The sequence below is a fragment of the Coptis chinensis genome, chromosome 2 (genome assembly GCF_015680905.1).
Source record: "Coptis chinensis isolate HL-2020 chromosome 2, ASM1568090v1, whole genome shotgun sequence".
Taxonomy (NCBI): domain Eukaryota; kingdom Viridiplantae; phylum Streptophyta; class Magnoliopsida; order Ranunculales; family Ranunculaceae; genus Coptis; species Coptis chinensis.
This window is the reverse complement of record NC_141457.1, coordinates 110,427,433-110,443,898: the sequence shown is the minus strand read 5'-3', so window position 1 is coordinate 110,443,898 and position 16,466 is coordinate 110,427,433. Positions and strand designations below refer to the sequence as shown.

At 34.1% G+C, this 16,466-nt stretch overlaps 2 protein-coding genes across 10 annotated transcripts; one reads left to right on the top strand and one right to left on the bottom strand.

Moving 5' to 3' along the window:
- The first annotated feature begins 85 nt into the window (after positions 1-85).
- LOC147520543 (putative WRKY transcription factor 7) lies at positions 86-11,976 on the top strand. Of its 9 annotated transcripts, none has more exons than XM_086592078.1 (6): positions 581-713; positions 808-879; positions 2,552-2,751; positions 3,922-4,444; positions 4,556-4,681; positions 10,915-11,269. In XM_086592078.1, the coding sequence occupies exons 3-6, from the start codon at positions 2,718-2,720 to the stop codon at positions 11,075-11,077; spliced, it is 846 nt and encodes a 281-aa protein (XP_086448204.1). In that variant the 5' UTR covers positions 581-713; positions 808-879; positions 2,552-2,717; the 3' UTR covers positions 11,078-11,269. The 9 variants fall into 9 exon arrangements, with proteins under 9 accessions (XP_086448206.1, XP_086448204.1, XP_086448205.1 ...); XM_086592083.1 differs by lacking the exons at positions 581-713; positions 808-879 and adding exons at positions 1,971-2,099; positions 11,814-11,976 and having other exon boundaries at positions 10,915-11,047; XM_086592082.1 differs by lacking the exons at positions 581-713; positions 808-879 and adding exons at positions 1,971-2,099; positions 11,439-11,477 and having other exon boundaries at positions 10,915-11,047.
- A 2,006-nt stretch (positions 11,977-13,982) lies between these two features.
- On the bottom strand, positions 13,983-15,062 carry LOC147520542 (protein IRX15-LIKE-like). The gene has a single exon (XM_086594964.1). The coding sequence runs from the start codon at positions 14,954-14,956 to the stop codon at positions 14,012-14,014; it is 945 nt and encodes a 314-aa protein (XP_086451090.1). The 5' UTR covers positions 14,957-15,062; the 3' UTR covers positions 13,983-14,011.
- Positions 15,063-16,466: the final 1,404 nt, after the last annotated feature.

The following is a 16,466-nucleotide window of genomic DNA, read 5'->3' as shown; positions in this document are numbered from 1 at the left end:
TTCGCTTGGGTCTAACTTCTAAGGCTTCCTTTGCTTTTGGTTCTGTTTGTTTGGTCAGTTAAAACGATGCTAACTATTGATATAGATATAAAGATCTGCTGCATTGATCATATACAACGTTTCACACGAATATGATGATGAATATGCTACTTGAGTGAGATTGGGATGGCAACACCACAAAGCAGCACAGTTGGTACTCTTTCAAAATTTTGGTAAGAAAATGATGGTTATTTGACTTCTTGAAATTTCGTAGAACTTGATGACTATGGTCAGTGAGTGAGTCATGCAAGTGATCTTAACTAATTTAATTTACGTTTCTAGATCATCTGTGGCCATGATTCTTTGCTTTGAAAATGAAATCCTCGACTAATTATTGGACAGCGTTAGCACTTTTACTACTGACTAATTTACCAGTTTTGTTTAGGCAACTTATTTACCAGTTTCAGTTTTAAAAGCAGTTAAACAATTTGATTGAGTCAATTGGTCGGTGTTAATTTATGTTTGTATGGTGAGCTCGTCTAGTCGTCTTGGCTGCAAATCGTGCTTATGTGAGAATGGAGTTTATCTGTTGGGTGATTCTCCTCTGATGTCAGGGAGTTATACAAACTCTGATGCACCAGAAGCACTGTCACTACGGCCTCTCTGGTTAGGGGCTTGTTGATATAGGCAAATATTCTGAAGCCGCCTTCAAATTTTTTGACAAGCTGTTGGATGTATGCATCTTTCTTCTTATATCTTGCACTTGGGAACTCCACTTAAAGACATAGCTGGTATAAATTTATAACACATTTTGCATTTTTTTATTAGGCGAGTCCAGATTAATTCAATACGAACATACTTTCATGTGTTTACATGATTACGAAGCTATGCCCATGCAAGGTATATTTAGCGCATAGATCTTGTAAATAAGTTCCATCGTCTATTTACACTGTATGGTGGTCCTTTTTGTTGGAACTGGTAGTCTCGTATTTTTTCTGTCTTTTTCTGTTAATTGGACCAATCACGACAATTTCAATTTTTGAAAGATACTATAAAGGAGTAAAGCGCCCATTACTTACTATTATGATTGTTTTCCATGTATAACTGTCAAACAAGTCTCTGTATGAGGCCTTTTTTTTCCACTTTCCTAGTAAAATATTGTTTGTTCAATTTCTGTTTAAACAATTAAACATTTTTGTGAAAAATTGATGAGGCTACATCATTAGGATATTTAGAGTTCTCTCTTGAAAGCAATCTTCTAGTACTTTTGGTTTGTGCCTATTATAAATGTATTATGTCCATATTTGATGGTCTACCAGCATCTAGGTGATCTCAGGCTAGACATTAATGATTCCTATGTTGCATATGATGTAAAATCCGATAGATATAGCTGGAGTTGTATACTGCTAGAGTAAAACTGAAATGTTCTGAGGGGGATGTAGTTGGTTACGAGAGACCGAAAAGGTGGTTGTGACTAAGATTTGAGCAAGCAAATAGGGATCTCTAGCCTTTAGAGTATCCCTAGATAGCAAGTTGCATCCTTAATCGTGTATAAATGCAGAGAATCAGAATATCAGATCATAGTGGAATGAATTTGTCCTGGTGAAAAAGTCCCTCCAAAGCAAATGACAACCAAATAGAATTCAGTTTAAAGCAATTTTATAGTTTGCATGTAAGTGATGGCGTGGGAGTGCTGCATACTGGATGATGAAAGATTGAAGGTTTTCAGTTCAGAAAGGGATCCAACTACACACTGTCTTGATGCATTAAATTAAATTAGAATGACATTATACTCTGGATTATAGCACTTCATTTCGAAGATTATCAGAAACTTTTTCTTTGGGTTTCTCTGGAGTTTTTTGAAAAGCTGTAAGAACGGCAAAGTTGATGAGTTTTTTTTATGAAGAATTGTAACTCACCTAGAATTGTGGAAATCATATCAACCGTGGCTTGGTTTCAACAGCAGAGAGGGTGAAATCATTCTAATCAGATGAAGATCCTTCTGGGATAAATCTTCTGTTTCCGTATAGTCGATATTTGCTCACCTCTTCTTCAAGGCCAGGAACTCAACCATAAAACCTGCAGGGAATATGGAACAAGGATGTTGAGCCGGCATGGGAGTATGTTTTGCTCTCTAAATTAATAGATGTAGTTTGTACTTTGTACATGCTTATTTTTGAGGTCCCCCTTTTTTTTTTTTTTTTTAATTGCTCTCTTATTGCAGGTGATTTGACTTGACATGGCATACTCATAGTTTTAAATTCTCCCTCTATTAGTGCATCTTCTAGCTGTGTTTTCCTGTGTTCGGTACGATGAGGAATTCATCACTTTACTATTAATTCGTTATTCCAAATACCAACTAAAAGCAAGTGAATACTCATACATGTGACAAGTATACTTCAGTGCTTGTGTTTTTCCATTTTTGTTGAATTTCCATACTCGCTTCTATTTAGTAATCCTGATACTGATACATATTCTCATTCAGAGTTCAGACAAATCTATAGCCATTCCAGGATGTTGTTTTCATTCTTTGTAAATGCACTTTATTGAAATTGTGTACTTTTTTTTGTAGATGGCGTTGGTTCAGATGCAGCTATAAGTGTTCCATTTGGCTCATGTCCAGTCATGTGGGGGAAATGAAGGAGACACCCCCCCAACCGCGCACACACAATTAATTTCAGAGTTCCTGGGGAACACAAGTTTGATAGTATTTGAGAGGTGAAAAAAAATGGCTCGGAATGGATCTAGGACTTTTTCTGCGAGCCGTATGCGGTAAGTCATGGCTACAAGAAAATATTATGTTTCAAACATTTTTTTTTAACAAAGACAAATAGCTCTCTGCAGCAAAAAGTAATTTTTCTGCTGTTTTACTATTATTTTTTTGCCTACTTTAATTTATACCATATAATATGATAAGAATTGAAGTTACTTGGTTAAGCTTAAAACTTCATATAGTAGAAAAGTATTCGTTGCTGAACTGGGTTGGACCTTATTTTATAGATGAACTTCAGTATGTTTTCTAGGAAGAAAATAAAGATATAAAGGAAAGGGGTTATAACTTATATGTAGAGATGGATGGAAAATTTATCCCTACAATGAGTTTTAATCTAATAATAACTAATAGTCATACACTGACACAGTACAGGTGACCCTACGTTAAATTTTCTGCAATAAGTTTTTGCTTCCTCGGAGATAAAATGTAGTACTTGCGGTTTTTTGGAAACTTTTCCATTTTGTTACAATACATCGTGGTAAGATTATGAAGGGAAGGGTCTATGACATAAGGTTTTAGTTTTTCTTCCTTATCAAGGATATATTAGAAAATATTGTCATATATACATGGTTATGGAAAAATTAAAACTTCCTATTACCTAGTGGGGCAGCAGGCATGTGTATCAAGTCCTTCGCTCCCTGAACTTGGATCCATTCGCCCCAGGGAGTGAGAAGAAAGAGAAACAAAGAAAGAGAGGTGGTGGTTAATGGTTATATGGACTTGTTGATTGGTATGCTCTAATAAAATGGCCCCATGGAAAGAAGAAAAACAAAACAAGAAACTCTAATACTGTTAACAACTTCAAAAGTCAACTATGTATTAAAAACAAAAAACCACTTGATTTGCTTTTTAAGTTTGAAACTCAAATGTAAAATCAACCATGATCTGATGGAATAGTTTCATATTCAACCATTGACTTCTAAAATCTCATTCTCAATGAGCACGTTGCAGCAGCTAAAAGTGGATAGATCATTGATCAACTGTGTTCAAAAGTTTGAAATAACTCATTATTTTAAACATAACTCATTATTTCACTTCTGTCTTTTTCTGTAATGCATGTTAATATGTTGTACTTCAAGTTGTTAATATTCTTTTATAAGTAAATCTTCTATTTTTGTGTTTTCATACTGTTGCAACAACCATGACTGTGGATCTTACAATGGCTTCAGAAAAAGATGCATTTACAAGTAATATGGAAGAAAACACAGTCGAAGAAGTAACGTCAGCAACACACCAGGGTACAGACAACTTGATAGTACTGCAAGACCACCCAAATACTTCTGTGGAGACTGAAATGGATAGAGAAGTTGCCTCAGATGTTGCTGTTAATGAGTTCAAGAGAGTAAATTCGTTATTGGGTCGAACTAGAAAAGGACACGCTCGCTTCAGAAGAGCTCCTTCTTTGCCGTCTTCTTCTACTTTGCGGCATACTCAAGAAACCAATCAGCACAAAGAGTTATCTCCATCAAGAGATAACTCTGCCCCTACAATCCAACATCTGCCGCCTCTTGTTCCTCCTCCACATCATCAAATGAGAAAGGACAGTTCTTCAAGAACTATTTCGTTCAGTTCTCCACTTGTTTCTGCTTCAAACACCTCTACTTACTCGCTAACAAGTGCTACTAATGCAAAGAAGAGGTCGAAGTCTTCAAGTACGCAAGAGGATAAAATTTTAACAAAAGACAAAAGAAGGTTGGGGATCATTAATCTCATGCAGAATGAATCACTTGTGTGCAGTTAGATATGAGTTTTATTGTTAATTTTTATGATATTAATGGACGGTGAATATGGATTTGTTTGCAGGAAATTGGGAGTTAAGGAGATTGTGAAAATTCCAGCAATCAGCTCAGTAATGGCTGATATCCCAACCGACGATTATTCATGGAGAAAATATGGACAGAAACCCATCAAGGGATCCCCACATCCAAGGTACTAACAAGTAACTCTCGAGTATCTTTTCTAATATTCTGGTATGAACTCGTTGACTTAAATCACCTTCTTACCTTTGACTAAGGGGTCATTAATTGTGAAGCACTTGAAAATCTTGTTCATCAAGCATCAAATAGTCTTCTCCACGCGCAAGTTTTTCGAGTCTTTGGTTTTGCAACTTTGACAATTATATGCAAAATTCAGGGTTTGTGAAAACTGTTTCTTTCTAAGCATTTCCTCTGCAAGCAATAAGTCCAACTTCTGATAGCATGGTTTTCAGAACCGGTTTTTTTAACTCGGATCGGGTCAGACCGGTCTCGGTTCATCCCACCGGGTCAAAGAAAACCCAGGCGGTTCTTTGTTATTAAAAAACCTAAAAAAATGTTGTACATTATTATATATTTAAAGTTAATAAATAAAATTATTTAATGTTTGGGTTGAGTCAACTCGGCCAGGGTTGAATAAAAACCATTGTGTTGAACCCATTTTTAAAACCGAGTTATGCATGCAGGGTGAGACAACTGATGGGGCCCCATATTTGTAAACCCATTTCTAGTTTGGGTACTAGTATAATGCAATCAATTTGGAATCCTGTTTTATAAAAGTTTGCATTTAAAAGATTGAATAATATTATTTTATAGATTTACTACTATTTATGTTTTTTTAGATAGTGAAAACTATTTGTACAAAGAAAAAATACGATTTTCAGACTTTTACTATAACTAGCCACTTTTTATAACCGTTTTATTCTCTCTTTTACCCTTAAATAATTACCAAATATTTTCACTAAAAATAAAGTAATAGATTTCACTTATAACCACACGTGGTTTGCATTTTAATATGGTATATCACAAACAAAAACCACACAAATTAAACCACCTACGTTATAAACTTAACACATTTTAAAATCCAGATGCACGACACATTTTAAAATGCATATGCACCAACATTGTAAATTTGCTTACACATTTTAAAGTGCATATGCATAATGCATTTTAAAATACAAATACAAAATGCATTTTATTATGATGTGGGTTCAACCAACTACTATGAAATGCAACGAGTTGGTTTATGGTTTAGTGTCTAGAAGTTTAGTGTTTAGGCTTAAGGCCTAGTTTACAAAGGGTTAGAGGTTAATGTTTTAAGGTTTAAGGTTTAGGCTTAGGGCCTAGTTTGTAAGAGTTTAGGGTTTAGGGTTAGTGTCTAGTTTATAAGAATTTTGGGTTTAGTGTCCAGACGTGTAGGGTTTATGCTTAGAGTCTAGTGTCAAATGCCTCTACAAAATGGGAGGTGTATCAATTTTTAAGTTTTTGCACTATATGCATTTTAAAATGTAAAGTATGTTATTATAAGTGAATTATTGACTATTTATTTTAAAATGTTGAGTTCAAATAACTTAATTATCGAGTTAAAATGCATTAAATCAAGTGTATTTTAATATTTATAAAATTTTAAGAGATTATGGAGGAGGAAATCTCGTTATTTCCAGTAGTTGCAAATAAGTAAAGAGGGTATTCTTGTTCATTACTTCCAAAAGTGGGTTGATGTGTCTAATTCTGGTTTTGGTCAAACTTGGATGTAAAAACTAAAAATATTATGCCTCTGGCTTTGGAGTCCAAACAATTCTTAACGGACTCTCTTAAACTAATTTTCTGATACTGCAATGCAGTGGGGGTGTGAGTGGAGCCCCGGCGTATGCTATGGTTATTTGACAAATTCACTCATCCAGTTCCAAATTTCCGTAGTAAACAAACATAGCCTTCAAGGTGAATAGCACCACCTCGTCGATTTACTTAAAATAACAGAGAATAACATTTTAAGGTAGAACCCTATTGAACTTTTAAGAAAAAAGAGTTAAAATATTAGTTAAATGGACAATGAAGTTGATTAGGTTAAACTTAAATGTCTTATATTATGGACAAAATGAAATTGATTAGGTTAAACTTAAGATTATAGGTTGTTGTTCACAAACTAAGTAACTAGGTATAGAGCACAAGACCATCTAGCTAGGTACAACCACTAGGCCCTGACCACCCAAGCTATTGGACACTTACAATACCTTAAGAGAAAATTGTATTTAGATTTTCACATAGAAGAGGTATGTAATTTGATTCATATGTTGTTTTAGAAACATACCGGCCAGAAACTTGCAACAAAGACAACTAGTGCCAAGACTGATATGCAAAGGCAGGGTAAGAAGTGCGGAAATCTACAGAGAAATATTTATATAAATTCATTATCTTAAGACTAAATGACACAATGGAAATGCTCGGCCAATTAAGAACTACATCTGTGGAAATTAGGAAATGTTTCTTACAAGTGACATTCCAAGAGCTTGATGTTTCTCTCGACAAACTTCAGAAACATATGTCTTTGAATGTATGTCGAAAAAGGGTGGGCTAACACATATTGCATGCTGCAGGGAAATAACAAAATATTCTAGGTTTTTATAGTGAGAAGTCAACACATATTATTCAATCACTCACTCTCACACAAATATATACCTTAAAGATCTTTATCACTACAACTCCTTACGTAGGAACAAACCCAATATATATTAGGTTATTGGAAGCCCTAATATATATGTTTTTCTTCTCAATGTCCGTAAAAAATATATTTGGGTTGAGAAGAAGAGATTGGAGCCATAATAAAAATAGTAAGAAACATGTGATCGAAAAAACAAGTTTCGGGTTTTCTTCAGAGTCGATTGTTCATTATAATCCAACCCTAACCCTATTGATTGAAAAAAGTAAAACACGATTGATTAACAAATTGACACGATTTAGAGAGAAAAAAGTTTACCTGATGATTCGGGCTCTTTGTGCAATGTTGAAACTTGAAATTTGAGAGAAAGGAAGTGATGTTGGGACCTGCTATTGAGACGAGTATGGGGAGAACAAGAGAGAGATAGAGGAGTTGAGACTTGAGAGAGGAGAGTTTTGGTGGAGAGAAAAGCAGACAGATAGACAGAAACCAACCAAATGATATTTTGGGCTACATATGCCCCTCGGCTCAGAATGTTCGCTCCGCTCACTTGATTATTCTTCTAAATTTTTTTGTTGTCGGTTAAAACCCGTTATGACTCAGTTTCTACAGGCAGGCTCAATTTCTTTTCTCATCACTCATTTTACGTTTATTTATATAACAAAGAAGAGTGAACAAAGAAGAGTGGTGCTGGACATCCAACACCCCTACCCCCTAACTTTTGGATATAGCTTATGATGTGGCAAATCTAAAAGCTTTTGAGGTGTGGGTGGTTTAATAGTGTGGAACAAGAGTGTTGTATCATTATTAAAGTCAACAAATGCGGTTGGGCGTTTAGTGGGTTCGGTTGGGCATTTTTTGTCGGGCTTCTATTGGACTTCGATTGGAGTTTTTTTAGTCGGATTTCGGTTGGAGTTTTTTTGGTACGGAGGCGAAGGCACGTATCTGTGCTGTACCGGGGAGGGATGGGCATTGGAACGCCGAAGGCACGCGTATCTGTGCCGTAGGCAAATACTAGTATTTAACAAGGTCGCAAGATTAACTCATTTATATCTCTAAAAAAAAACACTCATTTATTAATCATTTAATGGAACCATTAACTCTGATTATATCATTACTGTTTATCTCCATACACCCCTACGATTATTCATTTCTCCATATAAATAGCAAATTTTCTCTTTTTAACTGTTAAAAAAAAATCATTTTATTAATCCTCTCGTTAGTGGAAGAAATTTTGGATATTTCAAAGCTGAACTTTTTGAGTTAAAAAAAAATGTAGGAGCCTATTTTATAAATCCACATATGGCCTCAAACTGTCTTGAGCCAGCGCTATATGCGTGAACCACTGAGTTTTCTGGTTTCTTAATTGAACCGGACGGTTCAAATTGGTGATGAAACTGGTTCCATGTTCAACATAAAAAAGTCGACTTGCAAAGCTCTGACTCCGGTTCAAACCGGCCGATTTATATTTGAACCGCAGAGTCGTAAAACCATATCTGATAGCAATAAAGCTATGTTCTAGACTTCTAGTTATAGTTCCTGATTTCGAATCGAACCAAATTTCGGAATTCCGCCAAATATTTCCGTTTTTTTTAATTTTGGAATTATCTATTAGAGCCATTCTCAATGCAAACAACAACTTGTTACCTTTTACATAAGTGCCATATATGACTATGACTATTTCCCCTCGTAGTTACTTTTTTTGTGAGAAACTATTAGGAGTTGTCTAATACAAATATGAGTTTAAAATTCGGACGGAATTTTATTTCGTCTGAATGTAAAAATATCGAAAAAAAAAACATGCTGGGATGAAATGAAACATTCCGTCAGAAAAAAAAAACGGAAAAACTTGCAGGACAAAATGAAATATTTCTTTTGAAAAAAAAACGAAAAAACACGCGAGACGCAATAAAAAAATGTTTCGTTTGAAGATCGCAAGTTGACAACTATCTCAGTAACAAGTGTTATCTTCATTGTAACTTAGTGAAAAACTATTTTCATCGTCACCTTTGTATTGGGCTATTGTTTTTTATTTGTAAGGGGGACAAGTTGTTGGCTCCGCTTGGCACGATTGAAATCGTAACAAATTTGTAAATTTTTATTTTAGAAAGTTTTCCTTTGCAAAATTTTCTAAAGGAAAATTTCACCCGAAAATACAGTTGCTTGGTCGCAAGCAATCCGGCGAGATTATCAGGAGAGACTTTACAAAGAATGAAGGTCTTTCATTTTTTGGAAAGTTTTGCCACCAGTTTATCAGGGGAAACATTTATTAATATTGTTGACTTTTATAGAAAAGTTTCCAGTGGTCCCCCCTTTACACATGAGTTACCAAGCTCCGGGAATCTGCCAAACTGGTGGAAATGTTTCTAAAACAAAGTTTTACTCCAATTTCCGACTGAAACAAGCGGAGCCGTTATTTCTCCTCAAAGTTGCTTGCATTTGGGAATGCTATTAAGGGTAAAAAATTTGCAAATCTTAAAATATACTCGGAATATACTCGAATTTGGAATCTTAAACTACGTTGTGTGGGTGGGTGGGTTTTTTTTTTTTTTTTTTTTAATGGAAATTTTATTGATACTGATAACGAAGTTTACAAATAATTAAGACAAGCGTGCAACAAGCTCTGCTGCAAGTCTTTTTTGAATAGCAAATCATATTCTTTTAAAAACAAACTTGTTAGAACCAGTTGTTAATTTTTTTTAAAATTTTATTATTATTATTATTATTATTATTATTATTATTTTTTTTTTTTTTTTTTTATCGCGAGCCTTTCGACTTATAACCAACATTATGGATTAAACCAACACATGGTGCCTAATGACTGCTAAGGTGAGATCTGTTTATGTGCCCTGGACCATAATACAAAATATTGCGATAAATATCAAAATTTCAACAAAAGATATATAAATATCATGATATGTATAAAAATATATAAGAGTGCAAATATTGGTGATATTTTGAGATATTTAGTGAAATTTGGTGATATTTTGTGTAGGTAACAATTTTATTTAATATTTACTATTATATTTCAAATAAATATAAATTATATATAAAAAAATATCCACATTATCTACGAAATATATCGATATTTTAAATATATTAATGATATTTATTTATAAAACAATATGAAATATCTCCAAAAAAAAAAGATATATCTACAATATATATCTATAAATCAGAAATCGATATTATGTCCTGGACAGAATTATTGTTTGGCTGCATGTCAAGACTAACAAATAGTATCACCGACAAGCTTAGTCAGGGAATAGGGAGTCTCATATCACATTGGGTAGTACTAAAAATGTGCCTTCTCGCAGCATTTTGTACTATCTTTTGGAAAACCAATCCCATGTCTGACTTTGTATCAACTTCAAAACAGACGTAGATCAAATACAAATATGGTGAGGTTTTGGGGGCCCAAAAGAACTTCACAAGTGGCCTATATGACAAAACTATTCAATTGATTTCGCAAAATTTATTTGACAAATGTAGCTTTGAGTCTAACTAGTGAAATACTGATTTAATACAACCAGGAGACCAACTGGGCTATGTGAACAACGAGATTGAAATGAGCAAAACTACTATTACTATAGGGTGTTTTCTGTAGGATGTGGCTCTAATTTTGGGTCAAATGTCGGGGCCCTAGCCGGCCGTTTGTCTCGCTTGTACTCAAAGCTGCCCCTGATATAGATTATGAATAATTACTATTTTGGATGGATTTGGGATCAAACTTTCTTTCTTTTCTTTAGGGGATATTACAAGTGCAGTAGTGTGAAGAATTGTCCCGCACGTAAACAAGTGGAAAGAGCTTTAGACGAAGCTACGATGCTAATCGTCACATACGAAGGAGAGCACAATCATCCCCATACAGTCACAGAGATAGTAAGTCTCAACATCCTCGAATCGTCTTAATTGCTTAAACAAATTGCCAAAGAAACGGAGGGATAAGAAAATAAAAAGTAAACTTCATCAGATTAACAGATTCAAAACTTTAAAGGTTTTAAATGGGTTTGTGTTGTTTATTTAAATTTCAAACCCTCTGGTTTATGCATATTGAGAATTTGATATTTTAATTGGAAAAGGTAGAAAGAGTTTGTATTCTAATTATTTTTATCATTTTAGCTTTACTTTTGCGTTGATATTTGGTTCATTTGACGATAGTGATATATACTTACTATTACAATTTTTTCCTAAAATGAGATAGAAGATGGATATTGTTGTCTGAGATCTCTTCTTAATTGTTTCGTTCATGAACCTGTCACGTATGGGACAGTTGAGGCCGACCGTGAATTCTTAATTCTATTAGATGCTGCATATAGTAGGGGCTCTTTGGGTGGGTGTAACCAAATCTGGTTTTAGTAACAAAATTTGTATTTTTTTTAGGGTGAACTAGTGTTACCCCCCCTACTAGATGAGCCAATTAGGATTTCCCCCCACTAGATGGGAAATTAGGGTCTCTCCCCTAAATACACACAAAAAAAATTCGGTCAACCCACTTTGACTTTTTTTTTGTGTGTATTTAGGAGGGAGACCCTAATTTTCCATCTAGTGGGGGGGATCCTAATTAGCTCATCTAGTGGGGGGTAATACTAGTTAACCCTTTTTTTTATTTATATTTTTTGATTAACAAGCCTGTTTTAATGAGCAGTAACTCGGGCTCTACTCTATTACTGGCGGGGGTAGCAAGATTTGTATTCAAGACAATACATTTGTAATTTGTAATTTTTTGTAGACTTCAATCACCAAAACCAATAGTTACCAAAAAAAAATCACTAAAACCAATAAATATTACCAAAATTTACCGTGTGATACATTTGTTTGTGCTTAAAATTTACTAAACACATGCTCCAAAATGCAATTTCGCATTCCATCATAAAATTGGCATTCCTTCTCACATATGGCGGCCGCTCATCCTTTTCTCCTTTTTACCTCCTACATAAAGGTTGAATCCGATTATTTATCTATTTAAAAGTAGTGTTAAAGTCGATAAAAGTAAAAATTTAAAATTCGATAAAGTAAATTTAAAATAAATTTAAAGTGAAATTTAAAGTCGATAAAGAGTAAAATTTAAAATACGGGCGTATTTGTTTTCTACATTTTTTTTCTACATTATAGAGGTAAAATAGAATAGAAGTGAAAAATTTTAAACTAAAAATTTTAAAATTTAAATTATCGAAACTATTAAATTTCACTTTATCGACTTTTCAACACTACTTTTAAAAAGGATAAGCTAATTGGACTCGAATAAAACTGAAAGAAAGTTATTCATTAATTTACCTGTTTAATGCAAAATTAATACTCATTTTACTTTAACACTTTGAAGGGTCCTATAATTTATCTTTAAAAAATGTTTCTATTGTATAACCCGTATAGAAAGGGGGCTTTTCTTACTTTCACCTTGGGCTTGAATTGTCTTGAGCCGGCCCTGTATTTTACAGTTTGTAGTTGAACTATTAGTTGACCGTACTTATATATCGTAATAATAAATTTATAAAAACAAAAGAAAAAAATGAAACCTTTAGTTGACCCTGCACTACCAGCTAAAGCTTTAGGTATTTTTAAAGCACAATGACCTTCGTACTTTATAAGTGACTAACTTGCACGATTACCTTCAAATTTGAGCTATTAGAAGATTGAGCTAAAAATCCTTGAAATTTTAGCTCAAATTTTAGGATGTTAAGCAGCTTATTTAGCAAGTATGTCTCCGTATTTGATATTTTGATGTATATTATACATTTCGAATTCCCGATAACTCGGACTTGTCATCAAAATTTAGCCGTCTAGAACAAAATCGATGTTCACGGGTTTATCTTTGCCATTCCTAAAACAAAAAAGAAAAGTCATCTGAACTCCTCAGCTTGATTTACATCTTTACACGTGATTTTTTATCTATCTTGTACGTCCACGGACATTGTCACCCACCACTCTCTGCTAAAAGCAGAAAGCGGGGTCTTTGAATTCATCTATAAAATCCACAACAATAAACTCCCTGGGAGTCCAAACTCACGTGATTGAATTAAGGTGCCAAAAACACAATCCAATCTATTCTCTCTCCAATCCCCACCGACACTAGCCAAATTTTGTATTATCTGTTAGATTAAACGTTGTAAATATTACATTTTTGTAATGTATATTTATATCTTAATATTAAAACTCATACAAAAAGTATTTTTCGAGTTCCATTAAAATTTTACATCATTTCTTATTAAAATGAAAATTTTTCTCCTATTATAACCAGAATTTATTTCCTATTAAAACAAATTCTAACACTTCTAATTAAAACGGAAATCATTAATATATTTAAAATGAGAATTCCTTCCCTATTGAAAAGGGAAAATTTAGTATATCTAATTAAAACGGAAATTATTCTCCTATTAAAACATGATCTCTCTTCCAATTGAAAAAACGAATTTTTAAAACTTAATTTAAAACAATTTGTTAAAAATTAAAACGGATTAAGAACTAAAATGGTAGAAATTCCAATTTTAAAAAAAAATCTAAATGTTTTCAAAATAAAGCCAACTATCTTTTTTACAAAACTAGTCTTAATATTAAAACTCTCACAAAAGATATTTTTCGAGTTCTATTAAAATTTTACGTTATCTCTTATTAAAACGAGAATTTCTCTTTTATTTGAAAAACCGAAAATTTCTTTTTTGACAACGGGAATTTCTCTTCTATTATAACGGAAATTTATTTCATATTAAAACAAATTATAACACTTCTAATTAAAGCGGTAATTTTTCCTCTCCTATTAAACGTTGTAAATATTACACTTTTGTAATAACAAGTAATAACAACAAAATCACCAAAATATATATCTAAAAATTAACACCATGTCTTCTCTCACACTGACACTTTTTCTGCTGCTGAATAAGAAGAAGAAGATAATGTACGCTTACGACAGAATCGTTGAGAAGTCTTAGAAGTATCAACAACTCTATCAATAACAAAATGACCCAAAAAGTCCTTTGTTTCCACCAAATTCTCTCCGCACAAGAACTCATGACTACAAACTTTTTCCACTTCTCTATTAAAATCATGCACAAACACATGTGTTTTGACCCCTCCATTTTTCTTACTTCTTGCAAGAACTCCAGCAGTAAATATTGCAGACATCCTACCCGGTGCCAATGCTGAATAACCTCTTGGCCCATCAACCAATATAACATCCCAACTCACATCATATACATGATTTGGCAAATCATTAATCCCCAACTTACATTCTGAGAACAATAGATTCTGTACCGGACGGCATTCGTTACGGACTTGTTGTTTCGTTGTTTCGATCAATTCCTTCATTTCATTCACTCTAGTTGTGTATTGAACATCGTAAGCTTCAATGTCGCGATGTTTTTCTTCGATATACGCAACGTAGTATTGGTTCTCGTCTATGAATACTGTCCTTCCATTAGAATTCAAAGCTTTCCATAGGAGAGTTTCATGTGTAAGACCAAAGATGAGAAAATTACATGGGGAAGAACAGTGGCGTAGAACATTTGATATTGATTTCAGTTCTGAATCAGTCATGTGCCCCGTTTGATTAGACGTCGAAGCGTAGTGAAGTAATGCTTCTACGACGCTTGGAGATAATTGCGTTGGTTTGGTCGAAGAGGAGGAAATGGTGGTGGAAGTGGTGGCCATGGAATCTCTTGTGTTGAGAAAAGTCAGAAGAATTGCAAATGTGAAAAATGAAACAAAGGCTAGAAGCCATATACGGTGAGTTCCACTCTGTTTTTGTATTAAAGGGTGGAGAAGGATGAGTTTTGTGGTGGCAGTGTTCATCTTCATGACTCACTGAGTCAGATGGATTGGGCAGAGAGAGAGAGAGAGAAAATGGAGAAGATTGATAAGATGGTGTAGTTATTATGAAGAAAGAAAGTTGATTAATTTGGGGAGAAAGAAAATAAAATACATTGGAATGGGGGGAAAGTGGTGGGGCCCAAAGTCGAGGTGGGGCCGAATTCAATGGAGGGTGGGATGACAGTGTACCTAGAAACTAGCAAGATGTCGCTGTACCTTAAGTATGCCGTGTTGTAAACTTGTAATTGAAATGGTGTGGTGTGGTGTTTGGGCTGGTGAATGTCTTATAGAACTGTAGAAGAGTAGGATGTCTATGTAGTTTGAAATCGATCGAAAAGAGAGAGTGAATTTGAAGTAAAAGTAGGTTTTGATTGAATTGTGGAAAGAAAAAGCTCAAAAGCATTTTATAAGATTTCCTATGATTTTGAGTCAATTTAGGAGAATGGTCGTTAAAGATTGAGTAACCGTCCCTGATTTAGTGGCATAACAATGGAAAAATACTTACCTCACCACAATGCCCAAACAAAAATGTCTTTTTCCTAAACTAAATATCACATATTATTAAAGAAGCCTTTAACGACTGAACCAATTGTGCCGTTGATATGGTATACGGTCCTGGGTCCTGGTAGTGAACCTTCTGCCATTTTTCGATCGATCATTGTCAATACTCAATAGTACGTATAGACTTTGAGGTTGTGTCCAAGACTCAAGGCCACTGGCAAGGCAGTATCCGTTTGAAATTAGTCGAAGTGTTTGAAATTAGTCGAAGTGCGCGTAAGCTAAAAAATATATTCCAAAGTGTAGAGGTCACAGGAGCCGGCACATTCTGCGAATGACTAGTTTTTTATTATGGTAACGGTGTTGAAACCATTACAAATTAAAACCAGATTAAATTTTAAAATATTAAAGTGGAAACTGAATGAATTTTGCACTGTAATGGAAACTAAATTAATTTTGTAGACATTTAAAAACTTGGAAAATTCCTGCATTTGTCAAATGGTTTGCACTCAAAAGTGTGCGATTCATTGTAATGTTTTGTGTTAACTTTACATGACGTGCTTTTGTTTAGCTGTCTTTCGCCAGCAATAAGTTAATTAATCGGAATTAAGGATCTTCACAGATTCTTTTCGGTGGACAAAGTAATTCCATGTCATGTGACGAGCAATGAGAGCATTCCCAATGCAGGGTAATATGAGGGGTTTGTGAAATTATTCACTTCTAAATGTGGAAAACCACTTCCCAATGCAGAGGTGAATAACCGGTGACTATTTTTCCAAGTTAAAATGAAGGTGAAATTTTCAACCGAGATAGTGGCTGACTTGTGAACTTCGGACGGGATGTTGGATTCCGTCTCATATGTTTTTTTCAATTTCTTTTTTAGCTGTAATGTTTCATTCCGTCTCGCGTGTTTTTTGGATTTTTTTTCAATTTTTTTTTAACTTTAGACAAAATACCGGACGGGATGTTACATTTTGTCTCGATCAAAAAGCCTTAAGAC

What these genes read in the sequence shown, in the direction of transcription:
- LOC147520542 (XM_086594964.1), bottom strand. Translation starts at nt 14,956, where the DNA reads ATGAAGATGAACACTGCCACCACAAAACTCATCCTTCTCCACCCTTTA.
- LOC147520543 (XM_086592080.1), top strand. Translation starts at nt 2,718, where the DNA reads ATGGATCTAGGACTTTTTCTGCGAGCCGTATGCG. An exon ending in TTAACAAAAGACAAAAGAAG is followed by an intron (nt 4,445 to 4,555) that starts GTTGGGGATCAT and finishes ATTTGTTTGCAG; the next exon opens with GAAATTGGGAGTTAAGGAGA. An exon ending in AAGGGATCCCCACATCCAAG is followed by an intron (nt 4,682 to 10,914) that starts GTACTAACAAGT and finishes TCTTTTCTTTAG; the next exon opens with GGGATATTACAAGTGCAGTA.